The following is a 14434-nucleotide window of genomic DNA, read 5'->3' as shown; positions in this document are numbered from 1 at the left end:
CTTTAGCAATGACCTTTTGTGTCTTGCCCTCCTTGTGCAAGGTGTCAATGGTCGTCTTTTGGACAGCTGTGAAGTCAGCAGTCTTCCCCATGATTGTGTAGCCTACAGAACTAGACTGAGAGACCATTTAAAGGCCTTTGCAGGTGTTTTGAGTTAATTAGCTGATTAGAGTGTGGCACCAGGTGTCTTCAATATTGAACCTTTTCACAATATTCTAATTTTCTGAGATACTGATTTTGGGGTTTTCATTAGTTGTCAGTTATAATCATCAAAATTAAAAGGAATGAACACTTGAAATATATCAGTCTGTGTGGAATGAATGTATACATTATACAAGTTTCACTTTTTGAATGGAATTACTAAAATAAATCAACTTTTTGATGATATTCTAATTATATGACCAGCACCTGTAAAACAAATCTAAGCTCATTATGTTTAGTTGAGTGCAATATTGTCAGTTGTGAACAGAGTCGGACACCATCTAAATTAGAGTATATACTAACTGTTTGAAATACAACCCTCCATATCGGCTCTCCTTTTTCCCCCAGAAACAGAACCTGCCATTTTCAGAAGGTTGTCAACATAGATGGCAGCTTATCACCAGCAATGCGTCTTTGTAACAGCTTTTGGAAACGTCAGGTACATCATGAATTTTACAAGGAAGATTTTTGGTGTGCTCTTTTAAATACTTAATGTGTTTAAACCTTTTCTCCACCACACTCAACCACTGATACAGATTACTTTCTTTTTATTTGCTTTCTTGTTAAGAAGTAGTATAATGATTTTTTAAAAATGAGAGCAGGCGGCGAAGTCACACAATTGTTTATTTATGGAGACAGTGGAAAAGTACAGAAGTAGAACATCAGAGAAGCTCTTGCAGGATTTGAGCTTTATGGCTTCAGAGGCAGGAAAGTAAACCAGTGTGTGTCTCTAAGGACAAATGAGGCCATTTGTAGAAATGTTCTGCCATTGTTTTAATTGCAAACCACATATTCTCTATTTCTGTAGAGAAAAGCAAAGATTGTGAGGTTTAAAACTAACATATTTTAACACAGTATTTCTCTGATAAATTCTCAGTTATGTTTCATTGTATAGTTAGTGCCTGCATAATGAATATTAGTGTGATGGATGATGATGGTTTCTTTACAAATTACCTCTCCAAAGAATAACTTTAGAATGCCTCTACTTTAAGACTAAAATGTGCTTGTGAACTTTGAATGGCCACCTTTTAGCGAGAAGAGATATCTGTTATGTATAAATCTGTATAATATATGCTTCTGTCATTGTGTTTCCAGAGAGTTAATGTGAAGACTAGCCAGGATGTAGATGCCCTCCTCATGGGCATGGCTTCCCAGATTGCAGAGAGAGAAGACAATATTGTTGTGGAGGACCTGAGAGGTGTGATAATCCTTCTTATTCACTACCTGTATCAGAAATGAGAAACAAGTTTATTGCCTTGTAGGTTTCACATGTAAGTAACATGCGTTGATGTGGTGGTGCAAAACAGTCAAATATATACAACGTATAAGAGAAAATACACAAAAAGTCAAGCAACCATGAAAATAAGATGGAAATGTTCAATAAAATAACATACATATATATTAAATACATATCACTCATAAATGCTGACTCTGCTCTAATCTGATTCGCACCCTGACAGACTTCATGTACGGACCCCTAAGGTTTACCCGGTCAGATCTGGTGGCTATGACCATCCAAAGAGGAAGAGACTTTGGCCTTCGTAGTTACACTGAGGTCAGAAAAGCTCTGGATCTGCCTCCGGTCGAGACTTTTGAAGACTTAAATCCTGGGCTCACGAGCACCAATCCACAGGTAAAAACTTGTCTCCCACGCAGAAAACATTTCTTTAAGCAAAGAATGATCAAACCTGAACTGCATCAAACGGTTTAACAGTAGTCCTGTGTGTTGAAGTGCATCTTGTGTTCTGCTTCAACAGTTGCTGCACAATGTTGCAGAACTGTATAACAGAGACATCTCAAAACTGGAGCTCTTCCCTGGAGGACTGCTGGAGTCTCTCGATGGTCCAGGTCCAGTTTTCTCCGCCATAATCCTGGACCAGTTTGAACGCATCAGAAATGGAGACCGCTTCTGGTTTGAAAACAAACAGAATGGGTAATTCCTCTCTAAAAGAATTTTTAAATAGAAATAGCCATCAGAGTATCAAATCCTATTGTGTGAAGTACTGGATTTCATATTACTGTGTGTTTTCCAGTTTGTTCACAGATGAGGAGATCCAGTTGATCCGCAATGTCACCTTTCATGACGTCCTTGTTGCAGTCACAAGCACAGAAGCCACTGAAATTCAGAAAAACGTGTTCTTCTGGAAGGATGGTAAAAATGTGTCTCTTATATTTAAATCACAAACATGTAATAATATGTAAACTATTGACAAAAATGGTTCTCTCGATTGCCTTAGGTGATCCTTGTCCGCAACCCACACAGCTGAATGCATCAATGCTCCATCCCTGCACAAATGCTACCAAACTTAATTACTTTGATGGGAGTAAAGCTGGCTTTGGGATATCTGTCATTGTTCTGTTCCTCTTTCCTGTTGGTCAGTATAATATTCAAAAAGCCATGTCTTTGCACAGCAAAAAACACATCAGCAGTATTGTTGTAAAACTGACAATAAGTGGTGATTTTATTACTTTCACAGTGAGTTTACTAGTGGCCTGGATGGTGGCGTATCTTCGCAAGTACAGGTACAGGAAGTTCCAGAGAGCAAGACAAGTTGGTGACAGAACAGATCAGCCATCTGTGGGAATCACTGGTATGAAATCTGAGGGGATTAATAACATAATATCTGTTAGTCAGGCTTTACAACTGACTCGATGTCAGTTGTTCATAAACATCACCTGACTGTCAGCAGCTATGATTTACTGCTACGCTGGCCTTCAGCTAATGTGACATTACGTCTGTCACATAAGCATCAACACAGTTGTAACTGAGTTCATTACATTAATTTATGGCCTTTGAATATGGGACAGGTTCATAGTAACATGATTTATATTATGTCAGCTACAAAACATGAAACACATTGTTAACGCTAGACTGAACTCAATTGATAATCAGTTACTCACAGGTGACAGTGAAACCAAAAGGCTGTTTGTTTTCTTTACTGCTGGTAGTTCCTGTTATTTGACACTTGTCCTGATCATCAACCAGAAACCAGTTTTGCACCTCTTCTAATTCTACTTTTTCTCTCTAGCCTATGAGTGGCAGGGCCATAAAAAACCTCTGCATCCTGTCAGTGTGGAAGTCAATGAGAGAAGGATGCTGCAGGTCTACGATAGATCTGGGTCCACTAATCGCTGCCTCAACCTGGGCAACCAGGACTACCTCGATGTCCTTCTCTCCAACGACCGTCACCAGAAAGCTCTGCTGCTCAAAGTATCAAAAGAGTATGACCTGGTGAGTAGCGGGGAATCGGAGTGGGTGGTTTACACCTTCAGGCTCTTGATGAGAAAAAGCAGCTGCTATCTGATTCAAGTTGTAAGGGGAAAATGTTTTTTTTAAAATGTTGCTGCTGGTGCATCTTGTGTAAGCATTTACAACCAAATTCTGTGTTCATATTTAAGATTGTTTGCAGTTTAAGCGCATCCATCTTTCTCACTTATGCTCTGAAGTTGCTTCTACTCTTATATTTCCCCTTATCCAATCATTGATGCAAGCATGATTCTGCCGATGTACCTATCTACACCACTTTTTATCTCCCTACAATCCTGTTAATCTCCTCCTGATGCTTCCTCTTCCTCTTTGTGGCTCCAGACGCTGTTTTTTGATGACGAGAGCAAACGTGCAGCATTTGTCATGCACCTGCACTCGGGGGTGACAGACACCGGGCAGGAGATTAGAGTGAAGGAGATCAGAGAGGTGGAACTGCTGAAGGAGGCTTTAACCAAAGAGCAGAGGGCACAGATTGTGGAAACTTTCATTCGACACGCTTTGTCTAAGGTACTTTCAGCCTCTGGATGTTTACCTCATTCTCTGCTCTGTTACGGCAGCAGCTTAAAGCTCAGTCACAAAATGTTGTCAATCCTTGTTTGAGGTCAAATTAGGTCCGACCTCCAGCCAAAAGAACTAATTGTTGGTCTTGATGGTTACCTCATCTGTGATGGACATACAGTAACCTCAGTTAACGTCAGTGATATTACTAATGACACATATGGTATAGTGATGATGACGCTGTCCCTCGCTGTCCCTCTGGTGCACAGGTCTTGGAAATAGAGAAGCGCGACGCTGGGGACATGAGTGGCATTTCCCACAAAAAAGCCAGAGAGGTTCTCCAGTGCGAGCTGACAGCATCTGAGTTTGCTGATGCACTGGGCCTCAAGTCTGACTCTTTATTCGTGGACTCCATGTTCACACTAGCTGATAAAGACGGAAACGGTTACCTCTCCTTCCAAGAGTTTCTTGATGTTTTGGTTATCTTTATGAAAGGTACAATACACAACAAAATACTGTGGCTTTTGTAGGTGTGCTGTCACTCGAAGCAATACATACCATGTACATCAAAAAATGCCTAAATAAAAAAACAGATGCAGTTTGATTAACAGAACAAAACTAATGCTAAAATATTTGTGATTTTGTACGTATATTTGTATTTTTTCTGCTAAAAACTGCATTTCCAGAACTTAAGGGAAAGTAGAAAAGCATTTAGACAATCATGGGAAATGTTTCTACTGAATGTAATAATAAGCTAGCTGCAGTGTCCAGCTGCAAATGCAAATACATTTACTGAACACCCCATGAAATCCAAGTATATAAATAAATAAGTAAATCAAGTAAAGAAAATTCCATTTCATGAAAGATTTTATAGATTGAAGTTATGTAGATCTAGACAACTTGGAATGAGCAATGGACTTCAGTACAGAACATATCTGATATCCAATAAAAAGTTGATGTCATTATCCAATAACTTCTTACATTTTGTCATTGTGATATGTGTGTGTAATCAGGGTCTCCAGAGGAAAAATCCAAACTGATGTTCTCCATGAATGACATTGGTGGAAATGGTTTCTTATCAAAAGAAGAATTTGCCAGGATGCTCAGGTGTGATCAGTGTTTCTTTTTTTCATCCCAGTGTGTCTTTTTTTTTGTCTGAAAGTTCATCTTCATCTTTTTGATGTGTTGCAGGTCTTTTATTGAAGTCTCCAACTGTGCTCTGTCAAAGAGCCAGGTCGAGGACGGCATCAAGGCCATGATGCAGGCCGCAGGCTTTGATGACAAGGAGAAAATCACATGGGAGGACTTCCATTTCCTCCTGCGGGATCATGAGAAGGAGCTACAGTTTGCCCAACTCAATGTCAAAGGTTGGAAAAAGTTTTGCCTAAAAAGATCTTTTTTTGTAAAATCCTCATTTCTCTGACCTTATTTGATAAATTAGCGCCTCTGCTGTGCGTGTAGGGATGGAGAAACAGGAGAAGAAGAAGATTAGTCGAGACCAGAGAGTGTCCTTCATCTGTCCAGCAAACAGGTAAGAGAACAGGGGCTGTGATCACTCATCCAGACCACAAATATTACAACTCTTGCTTGTCAGTGTAATTAAAAACAGTGATCCACTGTAGCTTTTTCATTTAATCCTTTTAATTTATATATCCCTAGTGACCATTGTGGACCAGCTTATAATCATATTAATTTTTTGTTTGCAGCATCATCAAGACACAAGGACAGGAGATACGCAGACGGAAAAAGTTTGTTCCTTGTTTCAGTTTTTCTGCTACTGTAAATTACTTTATTAACAGTGTTTATTGAAAACTATCCCTGGTTTAAAAATGACCTCTTCAGGTTCCCCTTGCATGCATTTTATATGATGTAACTGCTCTTTAGCCCCTCCAACCATAAAGGTTTTACAGTAGAAAGTTAAAGTATCACACCCTCCTGGTCAAAAACTCCACAGCTAGAGAGCAAAGACTATCTACTGAATAAAGTCTAATGGATCGGAATATTTTCAGGTCAGTTGTCAACACTCCAAATGTTTATGTAAAGCCCAAGCGTGAGCAGTACATAAGAAACCCAATCCAGCAGAAGATCCAGCAGTTCAAACGTTTCATTGAGAATTATCGCCGTCATATCGTCTGCTTCCTCATTGTTTACGGCATCACAGCTGGCGTGACTCTTGAAAGATGTTACTGTGAGTAGAAATCATTCTTCTCCTTGTTCTGATTCTTATCTGTGTCACGTTCACGTATTATAGTCCTTCTTTACCTTTAGCATCATACCTTCCTGGTTAGTGTGAGCCTTTTCTGAAACAAACCTCTGGAACTTATTAAAACCCTTGTTTGCAGACTACAGTTTGCACGCCGACTCCACAGGCTTCCCTGAGACTTCACTGGTGGGCATCATAGTTTCTCGTGGCTCGGCGGCCGCCATCTCCTTTCTGTTTCCCTACATGCTCCTCACTGTGTGTCGCAACCTCATCACGCTGTGCCGAGAGACCTTCCTCAACCAATACATCCCCTTTGATGCAGCCGTCGATTTCCATCGCATAATGGCCATGACTGCCATCATCCTTACAAGTTGGTAGACCGGTGCATGTTACGGAAATGAAAGTAGAGAAATTACGAAAAGTTAATTTTCTATGTCTTCACCTGTTTACATTTTATTTAAGCTCACTCCTATTTCTATTCTGACTGTAGTTGTTCATAGTTTGGGCCATGTGGTCAACGTCTACATCTTCTCCATCAGCGACCTCAGCATCCTGTCTTGTCTATTCCCTAAAGTCTTATCCAACAATGGGTAATGCTTGAAATAACTGCCTGATTTGATCAGATATTTGTACACACTTTGCCAGGAGATATGTCAGCTAATTTATAGTGTTTTCATTTTAGGTCTGAACTTCCTCAGAAATGGTCGTGGTGGTTCTTTCAAACTGTTCCAGGTATCATAAGAAAACAGATGTTTGACCTTGAGTGGTACATGGACTGCTTGTTTTATTGTTTTTTTTATTGTATTGTATTATACTATAATTATTTTTGCTCTGCTTCCTTTTCCTAGGAATCACTGGTATCTTGCTTCTTTTTGTTTTTGCATTTATGTATGTTTTTGCAACACACTATTTCCGTCGCATCAGTTTTCGTGGGTTTTGGATCACACATTACCTCTACGTTGTTGTTTACATTCTAGTGAGTACTTTTCTGACTTCAAAATACACCAAGTGCATTCTGCAGTCAGGTCGCTTTCATGACGAGAGGCAGTTTCATGAAAAGTGTGGTGTTGCCTTTGTATTCATCCAACAGACAGTTGTTCATGGCAGTTTTGCCCTGCTCCAAGAGCCCCGTTTCCACATCTACTTAATTCCACCTGCACTGCTCTTCCTGCTGGACAAACTTATCAGTTTGAACAGGAAGAAGTTGGAGATCCCAGTGGTCAGAGCTGAGCTGCTGCCTTCAGGTGAAAATCACCATGGAGTATTTTAAATGTCTCCTTATTCTCTGTGTCTCCCTGATTTTAGTCCTTGCTAATTAAATTCACCGTCTTCACTGAAATAGCTTGATGTTTGTGCACACTTTGCATTTGAGTTCACACATCCCTTGGCTGTCCTGACTGTAGGTGTGACACACCTGGAGTTCAAGCGACCACAGGGCTTTGTGTACCGTTCAGGCCAGTGGGTTCGCATTGCGTGCCTAATGTTGGGGACAGATGAGTACCACCCATTCACACTGACGTCAGCCCCCCACGAAGAGACCTTGAGCCTACACATCCGTGCTGTTGGGCCCTGGACAAGCCGGCTCAGAGAGCTCTACACTGACGAAAGCCTGGTTGAGCTCGGAGCCTATCCAAAGGCAGGTTAAAGCATTATTTATGTGTGTGAATTGTTTCATCTGGTTCTCAATTTTTTTCGTGACACTGACTTTGATATTTTATTCATTCATAAGTTGTACTTGGATGGCCCGTTTGGTGAGGGCCACCAGGAGTGGACTGACTTTGAGGTGTCTGTTCTGGTGGGCGGAGGAATTGGAGTCACTCCATTTGCGTCCATCCTCAAAGACCTGGTGTTCAAGTCCTCCATCAAGTCCAAGATTCAATGTAAAAAGGTGCTGTTTAAAATAAAAAATAAAACAGTACATTTTGTCTTGAATCTCTGCCTGAAGCATTTTATATATGTGGAAGAAGCTCACTCTACAAACACTCTCTTGAAGGTGTACTTCATCTGGGTGACACGGACACAACGTCAGTTTGAGTGGGTGTCAGACATCATCAAGGAGGTGGAGGAGTTGGACACCCTGGACCTGGTCTCAGTCCACACTTACATCACTCAGGTGGCCGAAAAGTTCGACCTCCGCACCACCATGCTGGTGAGATCTTCAGTTCATTTTAATGTTGACTTCTAAATATGTTGCATGTACTACCTTACGGGAATAATAAGATATATTCCTTTGCTTTCTTGCTTGGTGTTAGTTGAGAAGATTACCACTGCCACATCTGTATGGTAAATATGAAGCTACTGTCCGCTAAAAGCAGGATTAGCTTAGCTTAGCATAAAGACTGAAAACAGAGAAACAGCTATCCTGGCTCTGTCCACAGATAACAAAACTACTAGCACCACTAAAGGTCACCAATTTACAGGTTATGTCTCGTTTGTGTAATCCATACAAACACTAGTATTTTTCCATTTTGTCCAGTGTTCATGTCATGCTACAGTAAGCTAACTGGCTGCTGGTTATAGCTCAATATTTAGCATCTTCTGATTTAACTTTCACAAAGAAAGCAAATAGCATATTTCCCCAAACTATTCCTTTAATATTACAGTTTCTCGATTGTTTACACACATTTTCCGAAAGAATGTGTCATATTCTCAGAATGCTACACACAAATCAAAAGACACACACGGCAAAACCCCTCAATTCTCCTGCAAAATGAAACTTTACATTCAAAACAATGTTATTTCTTCTCAAAAATGTTATTTTGTTTTCAAATGACCCACAAACCATCATATGAATAGACATAAGAACCAGTTGAACACTGATGTGCTCAATGTAAAACACTATGATGAATGGAAAACACTTCATCTCCATTCATCATAATGACTTAGGCCTTTTTTTTTGTTCAGTGTTACACTTACTACAGACAGTACATACATAAGTGTGTTGTAAAATATTTGAGAATGTTGTTTTTATACACGGTAACAAATATATTTTATTTGTCCCACAAAAACAAAGTACACAGTGTACATCCCATTCCCAACCAACACAAAGTTCCACATACAAAACAGCAGAAGAATTTACCGTACACAGTTACAGTAAAAAAAACTAAAAACAATGCTGCATCCTCTCTTCTGTTGCGGTCTGGCCACAGCACCTCATCCCCATCACAAGCAATGTTTTTCCTGGCCAAGCAGTGGGGGAAATATCGCCTAGCATGGCGATTCCAGCCATGAAAAGCATCAGCTGCTATATCTCCACATGCATCCTCCATAGCTTGGAGAAGAGGTATACGCGTTTGTGGATTTCGGTCATACTTTCCATCTCCAGGCAGAAAAAAAATTCCTCAATAGGACTGAGGAATGGAGAATATGGAGGGAGATAAACAACTAAAAAGCGTGGGTGGGCAGTGAGCCAGTTACGAACCAGAGCAGCCCTGTGGAAACTTACATTGTCCCAAATGACAACGTACCTGAGCTGCTCTGGGCCATCTACCTGATCTGGTGGAATGAGTGTGTTGTGTAGGGTGTCCAGGAATGATCAGATGGGCGGTGTTGTAGGGGCCAAGGGTAGCATGGTGATGGATGACACCGTGGTGGGTAATCGCTGCACACATTGTGATGTTCCCTCCGCGCTGGCCAGGTCATTGTTTTCTATTATTTTTCTTTGTATTTGCTGTAATGTTATGGCATTGTTTTCTAGGACCATGTTTATGATTTCAGTTTCCTGTTCAGGAGACAGAAGACGTTCCCGACCACCTTATGTTGGTAATCTTTCAGTTCTGCCAAACAAATAGTAAAATACTGTAAATACAAAGTAGGTATACATTTCCTAAATACTTGAAACATACTTTACAGTATTTTTACAGTCCTACAGAACAGTCCACAGGCAATACTGTACTACTGTACTCATTGAGTACTGTATTGATATGCAGTACTGCAATTTGCTAGTGAGAGTAGATTTCTTACCTATTCTCATTTCGGAAAGTCCGGATGATGGATGCTACAGTGTACCTGCTCAGATTTGGCTGTACTCTTTGCCCAGCCTCCCTCATTGTTAGACCATGGTTGACCACATGATCAACCAAAGTGGCTCGGATCTCATCAGAGATTACGGTCCTTGGCCGTCCTCTGGCTCTGCCTCTGTTTCCAATGTTGGCATCCATTGCTCCATTGAAGAGCTCACCTGTTCCCCTTTTATGCTAAAGCTCTGATTGCTAATTGGAAAACTGTGTGACGGTTGTTTGCCCTTGTGATGAGTCATTGTGCATATTTGAATGGCAGTGTGTTCCTTGTGAAAACAAGATATTTTCTGCATGAAACTTGTGCCAAAAGCAGAGAATTGTGTGTCGTGTTTTGAAAAAAGTGTGTTTTAGAACTGCAATTTGAGTGTAAAGCAGGAATTGTGCTTGTAGTTTAGCAGAATTGGTTCAGGGGGTTGGTGAATGAGTTACATGTTGTGGTCATTGTGTCTCAAGTAACAGAATTTGTGTGTAAACAATTGAGAAAAACTGTAATTAAATTTAAAGGACTAATGATCACTCACCACTGTCTTTGCAATGTGTTGACAGTACGTGTGTGAGCGACACTTTCAGAAGGTGTGGAACCGCAGTCTTTTCACTGGCCTCCGGTCCGTCACCCACTTCGGCCGTCCACCCTTTGTGTCCTTTTTCAGCTCACTGCAGGAAGTTCACCCTGAGGTCAGTCTTTCCTCCATCGTCGTACCTTGTGTTTTTCTGAAACTTTTCCCAGCACACCACTCTGGACAAAATAAATTAATCTCTTAAATGTGCATTGTTTTCTGTAGGTGGGTAAAATTGGTGTATTCAGCTGTGGACCACCAGGACTGACCAAGAACGTAGAGAAAGCTTGCCAGCAGATGAACAAGAGGGATCAGGCCCATTTTATGCATCACTATGAGAACTTCTAATTTGTTGCAGAGCAATGGAAATCATGGTTACAGAAGGAACAATGAGCCACTTTATGCTGGAGAATACAAGTTATTGCAGCAGTTAATTAGAAATACTTTTCTACACAAAATCACAGTCGGTGTAGGAAGTTTTGATTTTATGTCCTGAAATGTTAATGTGTGTTCTTCTTTACATCATTATTCTATAATCATTAATATTATTGTTTACATTAAAATCAAATCAGTTAACAAGGAGACATTTTATTTAACATAATATCATAAAATATTTTTTAATTCTTGTGCATCATGTGAGTTTTTATTTGCTGTTTGACTCTGAGATGTAACTTGAATTAACTGTCATTGTGATTTTTTTATATAACAATGTAGGATTGATTTTATATTCAATCAATGTCATGTCAGTAGTAAGCATCCTAAAACCCAGAAAGGTGCTACACTCAGCTCATAGATATTACATTAGCTTCAGATTTGTCGGTTGAGCGACAAGACAGACAGCTTCTCCACCTAGAGAAAGATTAAGAGATAAAAAACATTTTCCTTTGTGCCACATGAATTTATGAATTATATTGTTTACATTAAAATCAAATCAGTCAACAAGGAGACATTTTATTTAACATAATATCATAAAATATTTTTTAATTCTTGTGCATCATGTGAGTTTTTATTTGCTGTTTGACTCTGAGATGTAACTTGAATTAACTGTCATTGTGATTTTTTTATATAACAATGTAGGATTGATTTTATATTCAATCAATGTCATGTCAGTAGTAAGCATCCTAAAACCCAGAAAGGTGCTACACTCAGCTCATAGATATTACATTAGCTTCAGATTTGTCGGTTGAGCGACAAGACAGACAGCTTCTCCACCTAGAGAAAGATTAAGAGATAAAAAACATTTTCCTTTGTGCCACATGAATTTATGAATTATATTGTTTACATTAAAATCAAATCAGTCAACAAGGAGACATTTTATTTAACATAATATCATAAAATATTTTTTAATTCTTGTGCATCATGTGAGTTTTTATTTGCTGTTTGACTCTGAGATGTAACTTGAATTAACTGTCATTGTGATTTTTTTATATAACAATGTAGGATTGATTTTATATTCAATCAATGTCATGTCAGTAGTAAGCATCCTAAAACCCAGAAAGGTGCTACACTCAGCTCATAGTCATAGCTTACATTAGCTTCAGATTTGTCGGTTGAGCGACAAGACAGACAGCTTCTCCACCTCGAGAAAGATTAAGAGATAAAAAACATTTTCCTTGGTGCCACATGAATTTATGAATTATATTGTTATTATTATTATTATTGATCAGTATTTATCTTGAATATTATTCTGTGACAAACTGCACTTCTCAGTGAGTGCTGTCTGCACAAATGCTACTTTACAGTTTTTTCTGATGGCTTAAGCACATTTTTTGTAACTATTGGCTATTTTTTGCAAAACTCTACACACAAATAAGAAAACCCTTCACCAAATTAGCAAAACATTGTAATTCTCTTGCAAAAGCTAATAAACCTTGCTTAACTCTTCAAACCTTCGTAAAAATGGTATTTTTGTATCAAACAGTTAACACAAGCCATCACATTAATAAGCACACAATGCGCCAACTACACACTGATGGTATGAATAAAAAACACATCTGGCTTTTGCTTTCTCTGTGCACAAGGTAGGCTATGTCAGTTTGAGGTCATACTTTTGTCATAGTTCTGTAAACATACAGGGATCCAAACTTCAAGTACTGGTGTTTATTTACACACATCAAAACAAACACCAGTGGGTTTTTTCCAAGTCAAAACACAAAATAGTAATTTTTTTTTTAAATCAGTCTATATCGTGTCGTCTCTCTGGGTCTGGCCACAAAATTTCATCTACATCACATGCAATGTCCTCTAGTCTAAGGCACCGGGGAAAATATCTTCTGGAATGCCGTACCCAGGCCTGACATGATGCCTGGTCAATATCCCCACATGCCTCCTCCATTGCCTGTAAAAGGGCTATGCGTTGATGGGGATGACGGTCATAGACCTTCCAGTGCCAGGCAGAGAAGAACTCTCCAATTGGATTCAAGAATGGAGAGTATGGAGCGAGGTTGAGTACAGTGAAGAGTGGGTGATCTGTAAACCAGTTGCGGACCAAAGCAGCCCTATGGAAACTAACATTGTCCCATATGATGACGTATCTGGTCTGCTCTGGTCTCTGAACATTAGTGAGCATGTCATGTAAGGTGTCCAGGAATGTAATAATTTGTGCAGTGTTATATGGGCCTAGGGTTGCATGATGGTGAACAACACCATTTTGACTTATAGCTGCACACATAGTTATGTTACCACCACGTTGTCCTAGGACATTGATTATGGCTCAGTGTCCAATAATGTTCCTGCCACATCTGCTTGTTTTAGTGAGGTTAAAACCTGCCTCATCCACAGAAAGCTGCTCATGACCCATCACTCTCTGGACAAGACAAAACAAATGCAGCACATCAGGCCCATGCACAGCACTATGCACTTCCAGATTCAGTACCAATGATACTATAGCTTACCTGCACATAGTCATATCGCAGTTGTTTTACACGTTCACTGTTTCTTTCAAAAGGGACTCTGTAGATTTTTTTCATTCGGATTCTGTTGTGGACAAGTACACGACATAATACAGAAATGCTCACATTGTGTATGTTTTGGAAGGTGGTATCATCCTCAAATATGCACTACTGTATTTCTCGTAGCCTTATGGAATTATTTGCAATCACCATATTGACTATATGGGTCTTGTTCTGCAGTGAACATTCTTCCTCTGCCCCCAGCATCTGGACGTCTAGCAATTCTGTAAAGTAACAATTTCAGTATTTTTACATGTTTTGTTTCTCATTAGAGTATGGCAGCGCTACAAAACTTAGTGAAAAGTGAATTTACTAACCGATTCTCATTTCGAAATGTCCTTATGATGCTTGCTACAGTGTAGCGGCTCAAGTTAGGCTGAACCCGTTGGCCAGCTTCCCTCAGGATCATTCCATGGTTGATGGTCCACTATTGGAGCTCTGATGTCATCAGTAATTCTATTTCTTACTCTTCTTACCCTTCCTCTTCCCCCTCCTCGTCATCCTCTTACACCTCCTTGTCCTCTTCCTCTAACTTCACCTCCTTGTCCTTGTCGTCCTCTCTCTCTCGCTTCTTCACCTCCACATCCTCTTCCTCGGCCTCCTCTAATTCTCACTCTTCTCACTCTTCCTGCTCCCTCCATTGTACTCCACACGGACAGCTTACCTGTGGCTTATTTATAGGCTGATTGCAAAGTGAACTAATTATCTAAAACAGTTTTCACATGTGACAGTGTGCCA

At 39.8% G+C, this 14434-nt stretch overlaps 1 protein-coding gene and 1 long non-coding RNA gene across 2 annotated transcripts in view; one reads left to right on the top strand and one right to left on the bottom strand.

Moving 5' to 3' along the window:
• Positions 1–11302, top strand: part of duox (dual oxidase) — a 16121-nt gene extending 4819 nt beyond the window's left edge. Inside the window, exons 9-33 of the mRNA XM_046038129.1 lie at positions 549–639; positions 1296–1398; positions 1661–1833; positions 1958–2133; positions 2234–2352; positions 2438–2575; positions 2678–2791; positions 3230–3432; positions 3790–3975; positions 4236–4461; positions 4980–5073; positions 5158–5333; positions 5428–5497; positions 5673–5714; positions 5976–6154; positions 6309–6539; positions 6660–6759; positions 6852–6901; positions 7018–7145; positions 7260–7413; positions 7573–7805; positions 7899–8057; positions 8163–8318; positions 10735–10863; positions 10971–11302. Coding sequence (XP_045894085.1) covers positions 549–639; positions 1296–1398; positions 1661–1833; positions 1958–2133; positions 2234–2352; positions 2438–2575; positions 2678–2791; positions 3230–3432; positions 3790–3975; positions 4236–4461; positions 4980–5073; positions 5158–5333; positions 5428–5497; positions 5673–5714; positions 5976–6154; positions 6309–6539; positions 6660–6759; positions 6852–6901; positions 7018–7145; positions 7260–7413; positions 7573–7805; positions 7899–8057; positions 8163–8318; positions 10735–10863; positions 10971–11093 — 3553 coding nt within the window. The 3' untranslated portion in view covers positions 11094–11302. The remainder of the gene's footprint in view (positions 1–548; positions 640–1295; positions 1399–1660; positions 1834–1957; positions 2134–2233; positions 2353–2437; positions 2576–2677; positions 2792–3229; positions 3433–3789; positions 3976–4235; positions 4462–4979; positions 5074–5157; positions 5334–5427; positions 5498–5672; positions 5715–5975; positions 6155–6308; positions 6540–6659; positions 6760–6851; positions 6902–7017; positions 7146–7259; positions 7414–7572; positions 7806–7898; positions 8058–8162; positions 8319–10734; positions 10864–10970) is intronic.
• Positions 11303–12883: 1581 nt separating this feature from the next.
• On the bottom strand, positions 12884–14139 carry LOC123962397. Its single transcript, XR_006822920.1, has 4 exons — positions 14014–14139; positions 13847–13920; positions 13640–13721; positions 12884–13551 (listed from the first exon to the last, which is right to left on the bottom strand). It is a non-coding gene; the product is annotated as an uncharacterized LOC123962397 (long non-coding RNA).
• Between the last annotated feature and the right edge of the window lie 295 nt (positions 14140–14434).

The sequence above is a fragment of the Micropterus dolomieu genome, linkage group LG22, assembly GCF_021292245.1.
Source record: "Micropterus dolomieu isolate WLL.071019.BEF.003 ecotype Adirondacks linkage group LG22, ASM2129224v1, whole genome shotgun sequence".
NCBI lineage: Eukaryota > Metazoa > Chordata > Actinopteri > Centrarchiformes > Centrarchidae > Micropterus > Micropterus dolomieu.
This window is presented reverse-complemented; position numbering and strand designations above follow the sequence as displayed.